Consider the following 21740-nt stretch of genomic DNA (forward strand, 5'->3'; position numbering starts at 1 on the left):
TATTTTGAAGTTTCCCACAGCACCATTTGTAAGCCCCCAATACTATTTCTTTAAGCCTCAACTGGCCTCTTTATTTCTCTAGCTCTAAAATAGTCTCATTGTTCTGCAATAGTTTGTGCTTACATTGCTCTAATGTTAGCCTCAAAGAGGTATTCTCCTTCTCTAACAATCTCTTTCTAACTTATGTACATTGCTAATGGCATCCAAATGTTGTGTGTATCGTAAGAGGCCATTATAAGCATTTTCAACAAAGCTTACTAAGGATGTAATATCCCTAAACAGAGGCATGGAGTTATGCAAATGATCTTTTGGATACAATTTTTCATCAATCCATATATTCTATATTCCTCTTTCCTTGTAATCTACACATTTTTTTAGATGTAGAAAACATGCGATAGGGTTTGTTTTTCTTACTCAATGGCTCATACTTGCAATGATCAAGTTCGATATGGGGGTGATATGCCTCTCTCTTGTATCTCTTTGATTATGATTCGGCGTTGCCATCTCCATTTGTGATGTTTATTCCACCTCAGCCATCTCAATTTGTGATATTGATTGGCCCCAACTATCCCTATTAATTCCCCTAACCATCTTCGTTTGTGATGTTGATTTGGCCCTAGCCATCTCCATTTGGGATGTTGATTTGGCCCAAGCCATCCCCGTTTGTGATGTTGATTTGGCGCGAGCCACCCCTGTTTGTGATGTTTGTGAAGTTGCTTCCAAAAAATGAGAGAATATATGGAATGTTTCAAAACATAATGTGGCAGGCACAACTCAAGGCTTCATGTTGTCTTTGGCTCATCTTTTAATAAAAAGAGACTACATCGTTAATCCAAATCAATCTAGATACAAACTATCAAGTTTTATGCATTGAGCACTTAATTCCAACAATTGACCTCTAGGCTCTTAATTAGAACTAATTGAAAACTTAAAGGCTATATGCTAATTTGTGTATTTTGAAAGAAAAGAGAGAAATTAGAATTCTTTGTCACTTTTAAAAAAAATTTAATTACCTCTATCTATGCTAAGGTGGAATTTCTTACAAGGCCTAAACTTGAATCCAAATCTCTCCTAAAGCAAGGTGACAAGATCTTTGAGGTCTTCTCAAAGAATTTCAACCTTCAACACGTGCTCTCACTGCTGGATCCACCCCTTCAATTCTTGGAAGACTTTGTGACTACCATTGCCACTTGCATATACTCCACCAAGGAATCTAGCATGACTTGGGTGCCTCTAGAATAGCTCATGGTATTGCAAGCATGGAAGAACCACTAAAAAGTAGTGAATAGGTGTTTGGCCTACAACATGGATGTGCATTCACAACGATGGCAGAGGCTAGAAGATATGATGAGACAAGCTTAGATACAATGTGTGCTATCATAACATCACAAGAGGAGATTTCCTTGGCGGAAGAATATTATCTTATGTTGGATGTCAAGTTTGAAGCACTACACCATTATCTGTTTAGACGAAGGCTCCAACTTTCTACCAAGGAGTTTGTGGATCCCTCTACCCAAAGAAGTGCCTCATTGACACACAAGGAAATAAAGATACACGATGAGCTAGAAAATGTGAGATTTCTAACTATCATACATTTTTATGCGATGAGATGACTTGAGCCTAGAGTGCATCGGGTCCCTTGAAGTCCTTCGGTGATATCTTGGCAAAGAAAGATGTTTGCAGCTGTCCTATCTAAAGTCCATCTAGGGAAACTTTCTTGCATTTGTTGCCAAGATTTCACCGATAGACTCTAGGGGATCCAACGCACCCTATTGTCAAGTTTTGTTGCATTTTAATAACTCTAGATTAGTTACTAATCATGTTATTTGATTTGACAGTGTCATTCAGGATATACTATATATACATATGAACTTGCATCAAGGCAAGGAGAATCACAACATGTAGATCGATGGAAGGATTTAGCTCTAAAGGAGTACATTAGTAACCTTGTTGTCAACTTGGTGGTCTTCCACAAGAAGTGCTCACCATGAGAAGAGGAAACAATCATGAAATTTTGGGCCTTCAAGTTTGGACCTTTACGAGTGATATATTTGACATCTAGCTGGGAGAAGGTGGTGTAAGTAAAGCAGTCAAAGCTTCTTTGCATGTTTGACCAAGCACGTAGTGAAGTAATGCATATGCTATCTACATTAAGTAAGCTCCCAAAAGTGTTAGATCTACTTCTTCTAAAGGAAGAGGTAAAGGGGAAGGGTATCATTTTGAAGCAAATAAGGAACTTCTATTTTCATCCGAAGCTAGCATCTCCTCTCTGCCAATGAAAAAGCCAAGAAACGAATGAGAGTTCTTGTTGGTTGTTAGCTCTTTGTATTTGTCATCATTATCAACATCACATGTTTTTTAAATGAATATAAGATACTTTTCTTTGTCCATATAAATAAATATTTATTGAATGACTATATGGTTTGTGTAACTGTGATAATAATATGTGATACGTTAATAGCGCATTTGCATACGTTAACATAATCTAATTTAATTATGTCAACATGTAGTATGTATACTCGCATTGTGTGTAGATGATAATGTAACTTGTATCCGTACCTATCACTACTTTTGATGCACACATACATTGCACAAAAAATAAGCGTCATGCATTTCAAGAAGCAAAACAAAACAACTTTACTTAATCTAATTGAATTGAGTACATAGGGAATGATATATATATGTATATATATTCCAGTGTTACATAGTATACAAAGTGTATTGACTTTCTAAGTATGATGGTGCGGTAGCACTCATGGCAAAACCTATGGTGTCCCCTTACCATATTGAAGTCGAGCAATAATGTTCACGTCTTTATCTATAGTTGTGATATGCTTTGCATGGATGGCCGCTAGTTCTATATCATCAAATAGGTTGATGCAATTGCTTGCAAGGCCTCCATGGCTACAACAATCCACTTGCATGGCAATGGGCCAATCAACCAATCGTGCCCAAAACCTTCCAAACCCTTTTATTTTCATGTCTTGCAATATTTCCCGAACAACCTTTTGGAAGGATCTTTTTAGTATAAGAAGCTCATATCCACACTGGATTCTCCTTATCTCTCAAAGGGCATAGTCCTTGGTCTCCACCTCTTCTTATTCTATGGTGGCCTTTGTGGTCGAGGGCTCCACCTTGTGCTCTAGGCACGCCATGGTGTCATGTCTTCGCCACGGCAAAACGATGAGTGGCTTGCTTTGGTCCATGCCATGCAAGCTCAAGGAGGGTGGGATGGAGGAGAGACAGAGGTTGGGCATGTGAGAATGGAGGAAGTAATGAAAGCAAGATGTGAAAATGAGAAGAATAATGAACGTTTAACCCATTTAAATTTAAAAACTAGGTTAATGCACCTTCATATGCATGGTTGTGAATCCATAACCTTTTATTGAAATGCACTAAAACTTTACACGCACACCCGTTAGGATGCCAAGAGACTTTTTTTTTTTGCTTTAAAAAACGCCAGGAGATCCTTGTCCTAAGTTTGGCGTCTGGAGCCACTTTTTTTAGAGAAAAAACTTAATTTAGATTTTTAGGCAAGTACAACAGTTTTGCATTGGGACATAATCACATATCCAATGCATAAGTAGAACACTATTCCAAAAAAGATAACATTACAAACTACATTCATTCGATTGGAATGAATGTATCCTTCATTGCTTGAAGATTTCTTACAAGTTGGAAGTCCTTGTGAGTTAGAGTGATGTGCTTTATATGTATTGCATAATGCTAAGCATTAATCATCAAGTCTATCAAAAAGACCTCTGCAACACACTACAAAGCATGAAGATATAATTTTGTGAAGTGATCGGGTCTATCCTGACCCTATGCCAAAAACCACCTCCTACTTTTCGTGCAGTAGAGGTCTTGCACAATCTTGTGAACAAGTCTTGAGAAACTCGTTTTTGGAATGATGAGATCAAAAGAGCATTGATACTTCCTAATTTCTCTCAAGGCCACTATACCTAACTTCCACTTGTGTTTCTTATGGGATGCTGAGGAGGATCCCTCTTAGGGTGGCTTGAGAAAGCTAGGTTAGGTTGAGAAGAAGGGAGTGAGCCATTTGTAGGCTATGAAGTGCCATTGTCCAAGAATATGACATGGGGCTCTGAGTGGAAGCTTCGGGGTGTGAGTGGAAGCTTCTTTACTTCCACCTTAAACCTAGCCATCAATTGTACATAACAAAAGATTTTAAATCTCAATGAATAAGATAGAAAGTGAAACTATCTTATATAGTACTTAAACTTTAAGAGTCATTCACATAGACTCACACACACACTCTCTCTCCCTTAAATAAAAATTTTCATTCACACTGAACGCATTCTTCATCTTACTATCTTAGCTCTTTTCAAACCCATTTGCTACCTTCTCAAAGCCTTATTTCTAGCCACTTGGCATGGTTTTGTTTGGCACTTGAGGTATCATAACACGTTATTTTAGTGACACGAAGTGATTTGATTATGTCTACAACAGATTCATCAACACTTTCATTTTCTTTCTTCTACCTTCATCCACTACTATGATCATGTACCACCAATATAGCAATTGGATCATTAGATTGCTACTACCATTCACCCCTCCACCATGATTGGTTTTTCTTTGGTATGCACCATGCGCCATCCATTGTGAATTTTCCATCCCTTGCATGGACCAAACTTCGATGCTTCCTTTTTTTGTAAAGTATGGCCCATGCATCTCAAGGATATACTATAAAGGCACATATCACACATGAGTAATAATATGCTCATCATCAATAATTTATACAATTCATGAAGTTTTAAAATATTGACTTAATACACACCATGTAATGTGTGATATAACTTTTATCCCACTCTTTCACCATGTTTTTGTACAAGATATGCTTAGTTTCAATAAACTCTTGCTTATCTCCATTGCCAAATATCATCTTTCGGAGCAAGGGATCCAATTTATCGAGACTAATCTAAACCTTGGCTTTCATTAACCTTGTTATACCTCCATTACTTCAAGCAAGAACCATAGTATGCAACTTTTTCCACACATCGTAATCTTGTGGCCTATGAACTGTGACATTTCCTTTCTCACTGATGAGTGTTGAAAGAAGCCTCCTAGCCTCCAGTCCTCTAAAGCAAGGCTTTTTTGGCAAGTTTCCATGTTTCTTGTTCTCTTCTCATCTTTTTCAATCATTATTTGATGTTTGTGTAGCCCAATTTCTAATAGCACTTGCTCCATATTCCTACACGTTGCAGTGGCTTCTTTTTTCAATTGCATCTTATAAGCAAAGAAAATATACTCGTACACAATTTTCTCCATAATTTTAACAAAAGCATGAAATGAATAAGTATAAATACGATCCAATGGAATATTAAAGAAGGGCTTCCAAGTGGAATCTTCTTTATCACGTATCCGTGTAACGCTTGTTACCCTTTACTAGTTCTTTTTCATGTCCTTTTCTTCCACACTCTTTGTCAAGCAATATAGGCATGGATGCTTTGCAATTGCACCATTCAAGTTTCCACATATACATTTTAAAGTTTTCAAGTATCTTGCAAGATGCCATTTCATTAAGTATTGACCATACCCTTCAACTAAGAGCATCTCGATATGTTCTTGACAACGTATGATATTTGGAATGCTTATGTGCATAAAGAGCAACTGTAGCACCTCAATGTTTTTTTCTTGAGAACCTCAAATGTAGTGAGCCACCACACATGGTGTTGTGATTGAAAACTAAAGTTTCCTATGTTATTCTTGTCGAATTGTAAAGCTCCGTTCATCAAAGTTACACCAACTCTTTCAAGCATTACTCCTTTGATGATCTCATTTTCATTTAATTTTATGACAAACTACAATTTACCATTACATTTCTCAACATACATATTGTAGTACATAACCATTGCCATATGTACCTTGTATAAATCTAGATAATAATTATTGATTTTGATGAACTTCACCTCATATGTATTTTTTGTCCCAATCTTTAGTGTTTCTACGCCTTGAACATACATGGAATCTCCTATTTGTTCCAAAACCCAGTTATGGAGGATGGAAGATGAAGGCTAGATTCATGTTAACATAAACAATGTAGAGCAACTATTACACAAGTGAATTAGGTTCCAAGATAGATTAGCTTGGACTCATAAACACAGTCTTGTATAGGACATTGACAATGACAAAGATACTAAGTGAAAGTACCAAGCATCATGATATTGTATTCACCATTGTGAAAGTGATAGTTAAGTACAATGCTTTATAGAAGTTGAGTTGTTCCACTCTCCTCATTGTGTATATGTCCCCTGTTATTGCCCCATTCAGGACTATTTTACAGCAGTGAACTTCAAGCTTCCCTCTCTGATTTCTCCTACCTATCCTACTCTAAATGCGACAAAAATCAAAAGTAGGGTACCAAATGGATTTCTCCTACTCAACCAATCATCAAAAAACCAAAAATACTTGTAGCACAGATTAAAATCCAAAACCTCCTAAGAATCTCGGTTGCTTTGTGACATTACATCAAGCTGTGACAATGCCTACCGAGTGGTTTGTGAATGTTAGGCCAGGTATTGTTATTCTAATGTTAAGTAATCTTTGTCGATTGTTAGATGTGTTTATATTTACATTGGGGGCTTTTAAAAATTTAGGTGCAAGAAAGAAAGGAAAGACTATCTGTTGAGATATCGAGCTCCACTCGTGATATGCCAGGGTGACCGTTGTGCATTTATGTCACCTTCTTAACATGGTATTAGAGCCCAATCGGGCATCGCTTAGCTCCTCTCCATCTCTTCTCAGCTCAGTTTGAGTGTTGGACCGCATCTCCAACCTCATTTTCATCTCTACATTCAATGAAGCTTCCATGGCAGCCATAGTCAGCAACACCTTGTCACCTTGAAGCTCTCATATCTCTCTGCACAGGCCAAATCTCTCTGAATTTCCTTTTGGAGAAGTGATTCTCTTCTTCAATAGCTCCTCCTTGGTACATCAATCATTGACATTTGGCAACTATAGCTCCAACATTGCACAAACTACTGCTTGTTGTCCTGATTGTGTATGTAGACTGTCCTACCTATTGACCTTGGAGGAAGTAGTGTGAGAAAAGAAAGGCATCTCAGCCCTTGCTCTCTTCAAGGGAATTGTTCTTTGACTTAAGGTGCTTCTCCTCGTCATGTGAGAGGGCAATATTGTGCCTTGTAGGACCAGCATTATAAGAAACTGTGAAACTGGCGCAAAATTCACATGCAAAGATTCAATTTGATCCACCACTCAGCACGACGCGCAATTCTCCATATCTTTATGGGGCATTTGAAGCCCCCCAAGTGGGCAATCTCAAGCTAAAAGGGCTCCCCAAAATTCTCTCTATCTATCACAATCTGTGAAACCCTAACTGTCATCTCTGTGGGTAGCCATAGCCAAAGCTTTAAAGTTTGACATTTTTCACTATTTCTTCTCAACAAGCTATCAACAGTGATTTTAATCACTGAGCAACACTCTCTGAAGTTCATTACAGTTTTGGAAGTACCTAAGGAAGCTCAAAAGTCATTCACAAAGTTCGTGAGAGAAGCAGATCAAGTACCGACTAGTATCCATTAATACTCAACTAGTGTCAATTTGACACTGATCTTCTTGTGTCTCTTGACACATTAAAATACAACCTTTTTGCTGGTTAATTGAAGATTATCAACATGGCAGAGCTTGAGAAAATAGCTAAATTCAATGGTGAAGGTTTTCATGCCTGGAAGGAGAAGACCATGTATCACCTTATGCAAAAGGACTTGTGGGACCTGTTTGAAAATGATGCAGATAGTAAAAAGGAAGATAATGAAGATGAGTTCGTTGAAGAAGACCAGCTCAAAACCAAAGAATGGAAGAATATGAATATCAAGGCACTAGGCATCATTCCCTGAGGACTAAATGATGATGTGCTACATCATATCTCTAGCATTAGAGATGCTAGAACTGCTTGGGAGGAACTTGACAGGATGTTTGGTACCCAAGCAAAGAATTCAAAGGTAAAATTACTCGTGCAATTTTATAAACATTATATCAAAGACAGTTCTTCCATGACCACACACATTAACAAGTTCAAGAGCCTAAAAACCCAGCTTGCAACTCTTAAGAAGAATATTGATGAAGATGAAGCAATAGCCGTACTGCTTGCAAGTGTAAATAAGGATCCATATGAGAACCTTGTGTCCGCCTAAAAGCAATGTTCCCAGTCTCTCACTCAAAGACATTGAGCACTCATTGCTTGATGGAGAAAGCAAATTTAAAAGCAAATGTGTAAAAGAGACCAAATCAAGGGAAAATCTCCTATACACCAAAGGAGCTACTGGACCCAAAGGAAGAGGTCGAGGATTCAACACCGACAACAAAAGTTGGATGACATGTCATTATTGTGGTAAGACTAGCCATATTTCCAATGAATGCTTTCACAAGAAAAGAGCACAGTAGATGTAAAATGACCACCACCAAAGTCAATTCATGAATGATGATGATGATGATGATGCTTCCACTACTATCAACAACTCTGACAAATTATTCTAAGGAATTTGTTCCCATAGTGGATCTCTATGTTTCCCTTAGCGAATTTGATTTGTAAAAACCCTTGCCAAAGATGTAAAGTCTCAAGCTTTAACTTGGCTAGGCTGTCTATGAGCTAGTCTCTCGGGCCATGTTATCATGTGAGGGGGGGGGCAAAAAGCCAGCAAGTGTAGGGACTCATCATTTGAGGGGGGGTGTTGAGAAATGACAAATGATGTATGCTCTAGGAAGAGCTGTCCTAAATCCCATATGCACAGTGAGGAGAGTGGAACAACTCAAATTCTATAAAGCATTATACTTGACTATCACTTTCACAATGGTGAATACAATATCATGATACTTGGTACTTTCACTTAGTATCTTTGTCATTGTCAGTGTCCTACACAAAATTGTGTTTATGAGTCCAAGCTAATCTATCTTGGAACCTAATTCACTTGTGTAACAATTGCTCTACATTGTTTATGTTAACATGAATCTAGCCTTCATTTTTCATCCTCCATAACTCATGCCATGCTCTAGATCCGCATTCTTAACACTATTAACTTTGAAGGTTTGGGAAGAGGCATGAGTCTATTTCTCTTCAACACATGACTAAACCTACACACCCTTGAATATTTTTTAGTAAGTCACTGTACTAATACTGGCCCTATCACAAATGGATTATGCATCCACAACTAAGAACTTATTTGATACATCTTTCAATGTGGACCCAATCACCTTCTCCTTCATAGCCTTGAACTCACATTTAGCAATCTTCTAATAGAAGATCCAAGCTCACTCTCACCTAGGTTTTCATTCTAAGCTTTTTTGCATGCTTTAATATGTTGCTTTGACTAGTCGCTATTCACAATTAACTCATTGATTGGCTTCTTATTTTGTTTGCGCTCCTACATTAGCTTATTGTTGATCTTTCTAAGGTCTTCTAATTGTGCCTTTGCCTCCTCATATGAGATACATATGTCATGGATAGTGTCCTTCATTGTGATCATCTAATTATTTTGTTGAATTATAACCTCATTTAGTTGTGCCACTTGTCATATGAGTTGTTGTATATGAAGTTGATGTGCAATGATTACATCATGATAATTTTTTATGGTTGTTTGGATGGTTGCGGACACTTTGAATGCCCAATCATTGAGCCGCTTAGTGTAACAAAGCAACCCATTATTACCCTCACACACATACTTCAGAAATTTTGTAATTCTTGAGAAAGTTAGAGGTTTATTAGTTAGGGGATCAATTAGGGAGGTTCCCCCATCAATCCACAAGTCCACATGCTTCAATCCTATCTACTTGTAACTCTGTAGAACATGAGGATTGTCACAAGTATTCAACCTCTACCGTAATATGCAACTCCTTTCATATATTCATTTTACTTATTGCTTGTGTCCCAGTTGCAACTATATGGATTGATTACACAGAGATGCTTATGAGAATATGAGATTTAGTATCTAGAGAATTAGACTAGAGAAAAGCCAAATGACATATATGCTTATAGAAATAGGGCTATTGAGTTTATAGTGATAAACTAAGAGGCATAGGTAGAGACACTGAGATAGACACATAAAGACATTAATGGAAATAGGTTGTCTAGTATCCATATGGAGATAGATTGGAGGGGATGAACAAAGATATTAATAGAAATGGAGAGCTAGGCTTAGTTATCTTAGGAGATAGAGTAGAGATACACACAAAGGTATCAAGTGGAACGAGAGGTAGCTTAGTGTAATGAGGAAGGATAGATAGACAGACATAGATTGATTGCATACATTGGTTATGGATGAGTGATTGTGAGCAAGAGAGATGTAAGTAGTTCTCTGTGTTAATGAAGGTTGCATAATCATAGAAAAGAGGTCATAGAAGAGCCATGAGAGAGTAAAGAAATAGGGAGAAATAGCTCAGCGAATAGGGGTATCCAAGAGTTCTCATACTTTAGAAAATTCAATTTTACCACCAAAAGCATTTCCAAAAAATAAAAAAATTTACAAATATGTCTATTTTTTAAACCAAAAGCTATGATATAAAAAATCTCCAAAATATCTTGAAGGAAACTTTCAAATTTTTATTTTTCATGTTTTCGATTGAAATATCACAATTACTTCATATCTACTAATCATTTTGCATTGAAAACCAAGCACCACATTCCCATAACTAACTCTATTTTAAATATAAAATTTGATTGAAAAAGGGTTCTTGAATGAGGAGAGAATGAATCTAAGTTTTTCGATTGAAATATCACAATTACTTCATATCCACTAATCATTTTGCATTGAAAACCAAGCACCACATTCCCATAACTAACTCCATTTTAAATACAAAATTTGATTGAAAAAGGGTTCTTGAATGAGAAGAGAGAAGGAATCTAAGCAAATCCTTTGTGGATAATATAAAATTTGATTGAAAAAGGGTTCTTGAATGAGAAAATACATGCTTACTTGATTTTCCATGGTCTTCAAAATAGCTTGATTGAGAGTACCTTGTATACCACAAATGAGAATGAAATAAGACACAATACAAGAAAGAGTAATAAAAGATAGAATGAAAAAGAGCCAAGAATGCATAAAAATGTAAATGTAGTCCTCTTAAAATTAAAGGAGAGATCTATAAGCATGCAGGCAAAGAAAACATTAAAAAGACATTGAATGAAAAAGGAGTTAAATAAGACGATAGAAAGAAAATAATCATGCAAGCAAAGAAAGCAGACAAAGTTCTCTACATAAGAATCAAGAATAGACATATGTAAAATAAATCGTCTTAAAATTAAAGGAGAAAATAAGCATGCAAGCAAAGAAAGCATTAAAAGGAATTGAATGATGGAGAAGGTAGAAAAGATAATAGGAAGTCCTCCACATAATAGGATTTAAAATAGAGACTTCATAAAGGGTGTAAAAGCATTGATTTTAGCCATACTATATATGGTTAGCAAATAGCAAAAAGATCAACTAAGCTTTAAAAATCAATAGGAGGGCCCAAATAGACCAATAACTATAATTTTATCTCAATCAAGTATTTTCCTATAAGCATTTATAGACCAATTTCTATTAATATTGATGCCTTCATAATATAAGAGTATGTGTTGTTTGTGTGATGCCTTCTTTGCAAGGTAAAAGAGAAGATGGATTCAAAGGATGATAATACCTTTACATGCATGATCAAAAATGGTGATAATATTCTTAGATATATATCTTTACAAGCCTCATGGTTTTATTTAGAAACGGGGCCGAAAAAGGGGGGGAAGCAAATCATGCATCTTGGGCTTGGTATGAGAAAATACTTGCTTACTTGATTGCACACGGTCTTCAAAATAGCTTGATTGAGAGTACCTTGTCTACCACAAATGAGAATGATGTACCTCTAAATATTGTAGTTTGTATCAATGACATATGCTCATTAGTCCCAAGGATACATATATTATTCATTTTAAGGTTGATTTGAATTTGGCTTTTGACATGCCACATTTGGATTTTTTGCATCATTATTTGGGTATTTAGTTTAAGCAATGAATGGAGGCATTGCTTTGAGCCAAAAATTTTATATCAATATAGTATTGCAAAGATTTGGCCTTGATGACTGTAAGTGTATTCGTATTCCTATGGAGATGGATTCAAAGTTAATCATTCATATTCCAAAGAGTGATTTGATATCTTTCTCCATTACTAGGCTATTGGATACTAGATTTATATATGCATCACAAGGCATGACATTTAGTTTAAATGTTTGAGTAGGTTTATGAACAAGCCAAAGACTTGGCATTAGCAAGAAATGAAGCATATCTTTTATTGTCTTGTGTGGTATTTAACACCTTGGATTGCTTTATCCCAAGAAGGGATCATTCCTACCAAATTTACATGCTTTTGCAAATTCTAACTAGACTGACTGTTATGTTACTCCTAAGCCCACAAGTGGTTTGTGCTTCATGCTTGGAAACTCGTGCATATCATGGTTGAGAAAGAAGCAATCTATTGTGGTGGCTTTTAGCTAAGTACAAATTTGACTTTTAGTTGAGTACAAAATAGCTTTCACAACTATGATCAAAGTGTTTTATTAAGACACCTTTTTGGTGATTTTGGTATTGCAAAGCCATCCCTCACTTTTTTTTGTGGATTGTTTATAGTCCATTGAGCTTGGCACCTCCTTATGCACAAGTGCTTCATCGCATTAATCCCAAGGCAAATTTGTTACTAAATTGCGGAAGTGACTTGTGAAGACACCTACAACTACCAAGGTAACCTTTTTCCCTCACTAGGGGGTTTTTCCCTTGGCTTCATGTATATAACAATTAGACTTGCAAATCCTTATATTGATACTTCTCAATACACATTGTCTTATGAGCTCTCAAGCCTCTTCTTCTTCAAGCTATGTGCATGTGCATTCCTACAACCTTTAATCCAATACATCTTTGTCCTACTTTTTCTAGAATAATGTGCATTAGTATGGATGAGTGGTAGACAAGCCAATTGGACAACACAACATTAACTCAAATTGAACCACTTGTATGTGTATAGAAAGGTGGTGCTTGTCCTTTGACGCTCCACCTTTTACACACACTATCCTCCATCCATCTATTGGAGTAGCTAGAGAAAGCACATGGATAGAAAAAACCTTTAGCCATCAATTGTCGGTTTGGTTCATATAATAGAAAATCTTATTGTTCATATTCTCACTAGTACATGTGTACAACTAGAGAAAGCACATAGATAGACAAAACCTTTTAGCAATCAATTGTCAATTTAGTTCATATTTTAGAAAATTTTATTGTTCATATTCGCACTAGTACATGTGTACACTATTATCTTCTACTATGCCATGTTTTCTTGCACAAACACAAAATACACCAATAAATTATATTCTAATTTTTTGTAGTATAAATAATGTCTCTCCCAAATGTATATACACAAAGTGAAGATCTGATTGGGGTTCAGCACTTTGATGATGCTCTTATCACTTCCATAACTAATCTATACCACACGCACACACCAATAAAGACACGTTTTAGAGAAGTACATATTTTTGTTGTGTAGTTAGCATGTCTTGAGAGCACTCCTTTAGTAAGGCTAGTTATGACCTTCCATTTTCGCAACTCCTAAAACTAGATTGTAATGACCTTTGCTCTCATTACCTTACCATTCCACGAGATATTTAACCGTTCTTTACCTCGACCCTTATTTCATATATCATGACCCTTTGTCCCCACGATCCTTCACCTTCCGTGTCTTTTCCACATTATTTTCCCCAACACAAACAAGATAAAAAACATAAAACCTGGACTCTACTGCTATGATCACATTACCTATTAATTGAATAAATCAATAAAACGAACTGATGGCTTCTACTTTTTGGGAAACTCGGTTTCAGGGCTACTGAAGAGAATGAACATTTTCGCACCTCCATGTACGTAAGTACCCATGGAATTCATGATGCTGGGTTCAGAAGCGGACTAGAAAGAAGGGTTTGCAGAGCACATAAAAAGAATACACCTCAACATTAAAGCAGTCAGAACTTCGGTCATGCATATGTAAGTCTTCAGTGCTCGTCCATGTATGATCTTAACTCACTATTTGCCTTATAGCAACCTTAGCTGTCCTTTGTAAACTAATCCAATCAATGAGAGGCCACATGCTACCTCACATATACAAGTTGAAACCTGTTTCTAAGTGGTACAAAATGGCTGTGTCTGAATTCCTTTTTGACTTACTACACATACCCAGGAATCAAGGATTCATTTCAGAAACCAAGCCAGCCTTCTTCTGAAGAAAGCATTCCTGTCCTCTGCCCGAGAATACAAGAGTTTCCTCAAGTAGAGAACTTATTCACACTTAATAGACCGATATATGTGACGAACAAAAAATAAGGAAGCCCTAAAACCTAGGGTTCCCAGCATCAGAAACAACCCATAACAAATGCAAGTCATGTACCCATAAAAGAAAGATGTCTGCATGAAACCACTCATTTCTGAACGGGCCCAATAGTAATAAAAGCAGTAGCCAAATATGAAGAATCCTGTTGCACCTCCACACAAGATGGACCTGCAGCAAACATCACAGTAACATTAGTGCCAAATGCCTCAAAGTCATTTCAGTAGAGACCATGGGATCCTAAAGAAAACTCTGCTTACAAGAGAATCGCATAAGGGCCATTGGGACAAATTAAAACACATTATACGACAACCACTCTGAGCACACAGAGAAACAGCCTTCACAGAAAGAAATTTGACAAGAGCAGTGCTCAGGATTTAACTCGTGATCATAGACATCCATGAAGCACTGAGGCTTGGGTACTGAGCAGGATAATTGTAGAGAAACTGATTAAGAAGTGCAACAACTGGATAAAGCAATAAGCATAGCATGGCATAGCTTGGCCTGCTTTAAGGCGGAATCCTGGTCATGGCAAGAATAAGTTGGTCGAGATGCATGCAGCACATACTGTCCCCACATAGCCCATTGGACTCTGCTTATTCCTATATTACACACCTATGTCCAAACTAGCCTAGAAGAATGTGACCGCAAATACCATATGCACAGTACCTAGGTGGATGCACGTTGTCACCAGGTGGTGATACTTTTTACAGTTGCTTTTCTTATTTACTTATATAAATATTTTATTTTTCTTTTCATTTTTTGCTGTTGCTTTTTACCCCTAGAGTTCTCTTGGAATAAGCCGGGATCTTTGCATAGCTAGAAGAGGCAGCCATTGGGACAAATTGGACCAATGGTTTGTCTGAGCCTTAGGACTAGTTCCATATTGAATGGGCACTAAAGAATAGAATGCCAGTGGTTTGGGACTTTGTGCTTAGCCACTGGAGATGGTGCAGGACAATGAGCCTGGCCCAGACAGAAGATGCACATGTGAGAATGCTCACGGAATAAAAGTCACCGTAACCGAGCCACATTACACTTTTTGATGTGGTTGCAATGATAAAAGTTGCTTAGAACAACTTGAGGAATATAGGGGGTCACCATCCCTAAAATTTAAGGAGTTGATATTTTTGGACCCCACACGTCATTATCTTCGTTTTTGCACGAAGGATTAATTCTCTAGTTTGTGCCGAGGTTAAATTTTGCACCGATCATGGAGAATTTTAGACCGGAAGGTTTAAACGGGAAAATTGTTACATGTATGCCATGTGGCACAAATACCCAAAAGAGAGAGAGAGAGAGAGAGAGAGAGAGCATTAAAAAAAACGTAATGGGCATAAGGAGCAGATCTGAGAATGAAGTTTTGAAGGAGCCGAGGGCAAATTCCTGCACTTTCATCAACCATGGAGAGTACTTCTTCGTCTCTGACTCATGTACGGAGGAGGTAGAGCTCACTCCCTCTGATCAACTCTCTCTCTATTCTCAAAGGAAAGGCTTTGCATGATGGGCCGATTCCATCAAAGATACAGTTTTGTGTTTTCTTTGCACTTCTGCTAAGGCAAGAGCCTCACTATCCAGGTTCAAGAGCAGCTATTGGCTTCTCCAATGCAAGAACTAAAGGAAGTAATGACCATGCCAACATTAGTGTTGTTTGTGGGACTGTTTTAATGTTGGACAGTAAGAACAGTGAATTCAGAGATTTGCAAACTGCAATTTAGCACATAAATCATTGAGTTATGGTAACAGAAAATGTGTTCCTAAAAGGGATGTTATTCTGGACATGCTGGACAGTAAGAACACTGAATTCAAAGTTCTACAGATTGCAATTCTGCACATGAATCATTAAGTTTCAATCACAGAATATGCTTTCCTAAAAGGGAGTGAATTCAGAGATCTGCAAACTGCAATTCTGCACATGAATCCTTGAGTTTTGGTCACAAAAAATGCTTTCCTGAAAGGGATGTTGTTCTGGACATCCTGGACAGTAAGAACAATGAATTCAGAGATCTGCGGACTGCAATTCTGCACATAAATCATTAAGTTATGGTTACAAAAAATGCTTTCCTAAAAGGGATGTTGTTCTAGTCATGTTGTGCTGTCCTTATGCAGCTGGGATTTACTCAGAAAAGATGAAAACCAACGGTTCTTAGGTTATGTATTTTGGAACATTTCATTTTTGTAACTTTCCATCTTTTAATTGATAAAGAAATACCGAGAGGGGCGCCAGTCTTCAAGGCCAATCTGGTGTTGAGCGAGGGAGTGAGGTCTCTGTCTTTGTGTGTGTGTGAAAAGACCAAGTGTTAATTAAAGGAACTACCGCTTTATGTGAGTCATAGACCGGTTTCATGGTTCCATCCCTGGGATTTGAATTCTTTTCTGTAAGAATTTAAGCTCGGTCAGTTTTGGGTGAACAAGGGCATACACACAGGTTTTACAGAGATTACAGGACTAGAGAGATGGCAGACATGGATAAAGGCAAAGGAAAACTCCCTCATGAAGAAGAGAGTTCTTCTGCTTATAGATACCGAAGAGAGAGTATTGGTAAACACGTGTTAGCACCTTCTAGAATCGAGATTAAACCACAGGATGAGGAGCAAGAACAAGAGGACTTGTTTACAGCACAACTCCTGAGTATGGTTGGCTCTTTCCAACAGCTTGTAAAGAATCCTTGGATACAAAAAATTTTGAAGTCACATAATGAGGATTCCCAGGCTGAGTCATCACATCATACCATGGAGTGCTCAAAAAGGCAAACCTCACACGATCAAGAATAGGTTTTCGATTCTGAGAATAGATGACATTCTTGATTCGATTACAAGGAGCAGGAATGTATAGCATGATAGATTTGAAAAGTGAGTACTATCATATCAGAATCGGGCCAGAGGATATCCATAAGACTGCTTTTAGAACAACATTTGGTCTCTATGAATTTTTAGTCATTCCGTTTGGATTAACCAATGCTCCTGCCACGTTTAACAAGATGATGGATAGAATTTTCCGCCCTTATCGAAGTTTCATTGGCACATTCTTTGATGATATTATTAACTTTTCAAAGAATGAAAAGGAGCATAGAAAACACTTAGTTACAGTCTTTAATGAGCTTCAGCGTAACAAATTGCTCATTAATGGCAAAAAGAGTGAATTCTTTTTGGAAGAGATTCACTTACTTGGGCACATAGTTTCTAAAGATGGTGTGAGGATGGATTCTGCAAAGATAGAAGCAATTGTCTCTTGGCCAGACTTGAAAATCGTTCATGATGTCTGCAGTTTCCTTGGCCTATGCTCTTACTGTAGAAGATTTGTAAAACACTTTGCAGAGATTGCTTCTCCTTTACATGTGCTTGAAAAGAAGGATGTCAAATGGCAATGGACTGACAAAGAGAAATCAGCATTTAGATGTTTGAAGGGGAAAATGACTACAAATCCAATACTTATTTTGCCAGATCTGTCTAAGCCATTCGTAGTGCAATGTGATGCATGTGGAAACAGCATTGGTACTGTATTAATGTAGAATGACCGAGTTGTGGCATATGAGAGTAGAGTACTTTCTGTCATTGAAAGGACTTGCCAAATTTATGAGAAAGAGTTACTGGTTGTGATCTATGCATTTTCTAGTCCGAAGCACTATTTGCTTGGTGCTGATTTTGTAGTGCAAACAGATCTTCAAATACTTTGATACTTTCTCACACAGGCTAAATTGTCAGAGAAACGCATGCATTGGGCAAATTTCCTATCTATGTTTCCTTTTCAGATTGTGCATGTGAAAGGCAAGAAGAATGTAGTTGCAGATGCTTTATCTCGCAAACCACATGTGTCAGCTGTTTCAATTTCTTATCACCATGAATTGGATTATATAAAAGAACAGTATGTTGATGACGAAGATTTCTCTGAAATCTATGAACAGTAGATCAATGACCAACATCATGATCATTAAGTGTTTAAAGAAGGCTTTATCATGATGCATGCAAGACTATGCATTACAAAACAGCTAAGGCCAAAAGTTTTATTAGAAAGTCATGCTCCACCGTATGCAAGACATCGTGGTATTGATGCTACAATCACAGCGGTCCAGACTTTCTTATATTGGCCAACCTTGAGATCTAATGTTGATGCATATGTCAAATCTTGCCTTGTATGCAAAAAGGTCAAATTTGATAGACAGAAGGCACCAAGATTATTGCAACCATTGCTTATTCCAAAAAGGCCATGGGAAAGTATTGCCATGGATTTCATTTTTGATCTTCCAAGAACTTCTTCGGGGAATGGAATCTGGACTATCATTTGCAGATTCAGCAAACATGCACATTTCATTATTGTAAGGAAAAGTTTAAGTCAAAGCACATGGTAAAGATATTTATGCATTATATCTTCAAATACCATGGAATGCCACGGTCAATTGTCAGTGATAGAGACCCAAGAATGAGTAGCTTATTTTGGAAAGCATTGTTTGAAAACATGGGCACTATGCTGAAATTTTCATCTTCTTTCCATCCACAAACTGATAGATAGTCTAAAGAAGCAAATTCGACTGTTTTAGATCTACTAAAGTGTTATGTTTCGAACCATAAGACTTCTTGGAAACACTACTTGCCATCGGTTGAGTATGCATACAATAATACAATGCACTCATCTACTGGCAAAGTACCTTTTGAGATTGTGGAAGGTGGAAAGAAACTACCTCCCATTTTGTAGACAAAAGATAACGTTTTTGAAGTAGATTGTTATGTAAAAGATTGGAAGAAGCATATAAAAAGGTCAAGTATGCCTTAAAAAAGTCACAAGCTAAACAGAAAAGAGTTGATAATAGTCATCGTCGCAAACTCTTCTTCAAAAAGGATAATTGGGTCTTATTGCATTTTGAAAAGGCACGTTTAAGAAAACAGAAGGACAAGGAACGTTTGTTTCCAAAGCTGAGTATGCGTTACTATGGCCCTTTTCAAGTCTCAGAGAAGATCAATGACGTAGCATATAGGCTGAAATTGCCAGAAAATTGAAAAATTCATAATGCATTCCATATGAGCCTATTGAAGCATTTTATTGGTGAAGTGCCAGAAGATATGGTTCAAGAGGAACATCCTGAAGTAGAGGAATTAGATGAGATTCTAGTTCCTAAGCAAATCATGGCACATAAGGATAGGAAAGTGAAAGGTAGAGCTATAAGAAGATTTTTTGTGAAGTTTAAGAACTATTCACTAATGGATGCCAAATGGATGGAAGAGGTTGAATTGGCAGATTTGCCTCAGTTATTGCAACTTTACCGAGAAGCTCTCTTGTTGGAATCTACAGTGACTTAAAATGCTTTTTGAAGCAATGTACATTCTCTATTGTACAGTTAAATACTGCATCTCATTGAACAATACACAATGTATGGTTTACACTTAGCATTAACATGTGCATCATTGAATGAAATCTCAGTGCTTTGAAGTTATATTTGTTACACTTCAGTTAAATGATTATACATATTGTGACACTAATAGTTCGGGGATACGTGCTATTGTCCTGTGTTGCATCTGGAAACATGTATATTAGAAAGGCTTCTAGTAATCATAGTTGGATACAGGATGTGATCCTCCACCTATGTGAAACTTAAACTTGCAATGACACAAATGGTAATGGAAAAACTCTTACCATCGCCCCATGTCATCTATTAGCAAGTGATACATGCGATGGCACTAATAACATTGAGAATCTTGTTATCGTTCTGTGTCATCCGTTAGCATGTGTGGCATGCAATCGAGGTCGCTTGCTTCTTTCAAGAGGGAGATATGTCACTGGGTGGTGATACTTTTTACAATTGCTTTTCTTATTTACTTATATAAATATTTTATTTTCCTTTTTTTTGTTGCTATTTCTTTTTACCCCCAAAGTTCTCTTGGAATAAGCTGAAATCTTTACATGGCTAGAAGAGACAATTATTTGGACAAATTGGACTAATGGTTTGTCTGAGCCTTAGAACCAGTTCCATATTGAATGGGCACTGAAGAATAGAATGCCAGTGGTTTGGGACTGTGTGCTTAGCTACTAGAGATGGTACAGGACAATGAGTCTGGCCCAAACAGAAGATGCACATGTGAGAATGCTCACAGAATAAAAGTCATTGTAATTGAGCCACATTACACTTTTTGATATGGTTGCAATGATTAAAGTTGTTCATAACAACTTGAGAAATGCAGGAGTCACCATCCCTAAAATTTAGAGAGTTACTATTTTTGAACCCCAGAATCTATTCGCGTCATTATCTTTGTTTTTGCACGATGATTAATTCTTTGGTCTGTCCCGGTGTTAAATTTTGCACCGATCATAGAGAATTTTAAACCAGAAGGTTTGAATGGAAAAATTGTTACATATATGCCATGTGGCACAAATTCCCAAAAGAGAGAGAGAGAGAGAGAGAGAGAGAGAGAGCATTAAAAAAAACGTAATAGGCATAAGAGGCAAATCTGAGAATGAAGTTTTAGAGGAGCCAAGAGCAGATTGCTACAGTTTCATCAACCATGGAGAATACTTCTTTGTCTCTGACTCATGTACGGAGGTAGAGCTTGCTCCCTTTGCTCAACTCTCTCTCTATTCTCAAAGGAAATGCTTTGCATGATGGCCTGATTCCATCGAAGGTACAGTTCTATGTTTTCTTTCCACTTCTGCTGAGGCAAGAGCCTCACTATCTAGGTTCAGGAGCAGCTGTTGGCTTCTCCAATGCAGAAACTAAAGGAAGTAATAACCATGCCACACAAGAACAGGGTTTTTCAGCTTTGATTTAGTGCTGTTTATGGGACTGTTTTAATGCTGGACAGTAAAAACAGTGAATTCAAAGATCTGCAAACTGTAATTCTGCACATGAATCATTGAGTTTTGGTCACAGAAAATGCTTTCCTAAAAGGGATGTTGTTCCGGACATGTTGGACAGTAAGAACAGTAAATTCAGAGATCTACAGACTGCAATTCTGCACATAAATCATCGAGTTATGGTTACAGAAAATGCTTTCCTAAAATGGATATTGTTCTGGTCATGCTGTACTGTCCTTATGCAGCTGGGATTTACTCAGAAAAGATGAAAACCAACGGTTCTCAGGTTATGTATTTTGGAACATTTCATTTTTGTAACTTTCCATCTTTTAATTGATAAAGAAATACCGAGAGGGGCACCGGTCTTCGGGGCCAATCTGGTGTTGAGCGAGGAGTGAGGTCTCTGTCTTTGTGTGTGTGTGAAAAGACCAGGTGTTAATTGAAGGAACTACCCCTTTATGTGAGTCATAGACCGGTTTAGATATACCCATTTCTGCATTTTGAGTTTGATTAATCAACAGAAGTGATAAATATGAGTAAAATTAGAATGTGACCACAAATACCATATGCACAGCATCTAGGTGGATG

At 37.3% G+C, this 21740-nt stretch overlaps 1 protein-coding gene across 1 annotated transcript in view; it reads right to left on the reverse strand.

The window, feature by feature from the left end:
* Positions 1–13977: 13977 nt before the first annotated feature.
* LOC148022298 (transmembrane 9 superfamily member 2-like) overlaps positions 13978–21740 on the reverse strand; it is a 67180-nt gene continuing 59417 nt past the window's right edge. The window contains exon 7 of the mRNA XM_087697927.1: positions 13978–14540. Within this exon, the coding sequence (XP_087554053.1) occupies positions 14321–14540 (220 nt within the window). The 3' untranslated portion in view covers positions 13978–14320. The remainder of the gene's footprint in view (positions 14541–21740) is intronic.

This window comes from Lygodium microphyllum, chromosome 17, assembly GCF_053477565.2.
Source record: "Lygodium microphyllum isolate KBCC chromosome 17, Lygodium_microphyllum_v1.1.10, whole genome shotgun sequence".
In the NCBI taxonomy this organism is placed as follows: Eukaryota; Viridiplantae; Streptophyta; class Polypodiopsida; order Schizaeales; family Lygodiaceae; genus Lygodium; species Lygodium microphyllum.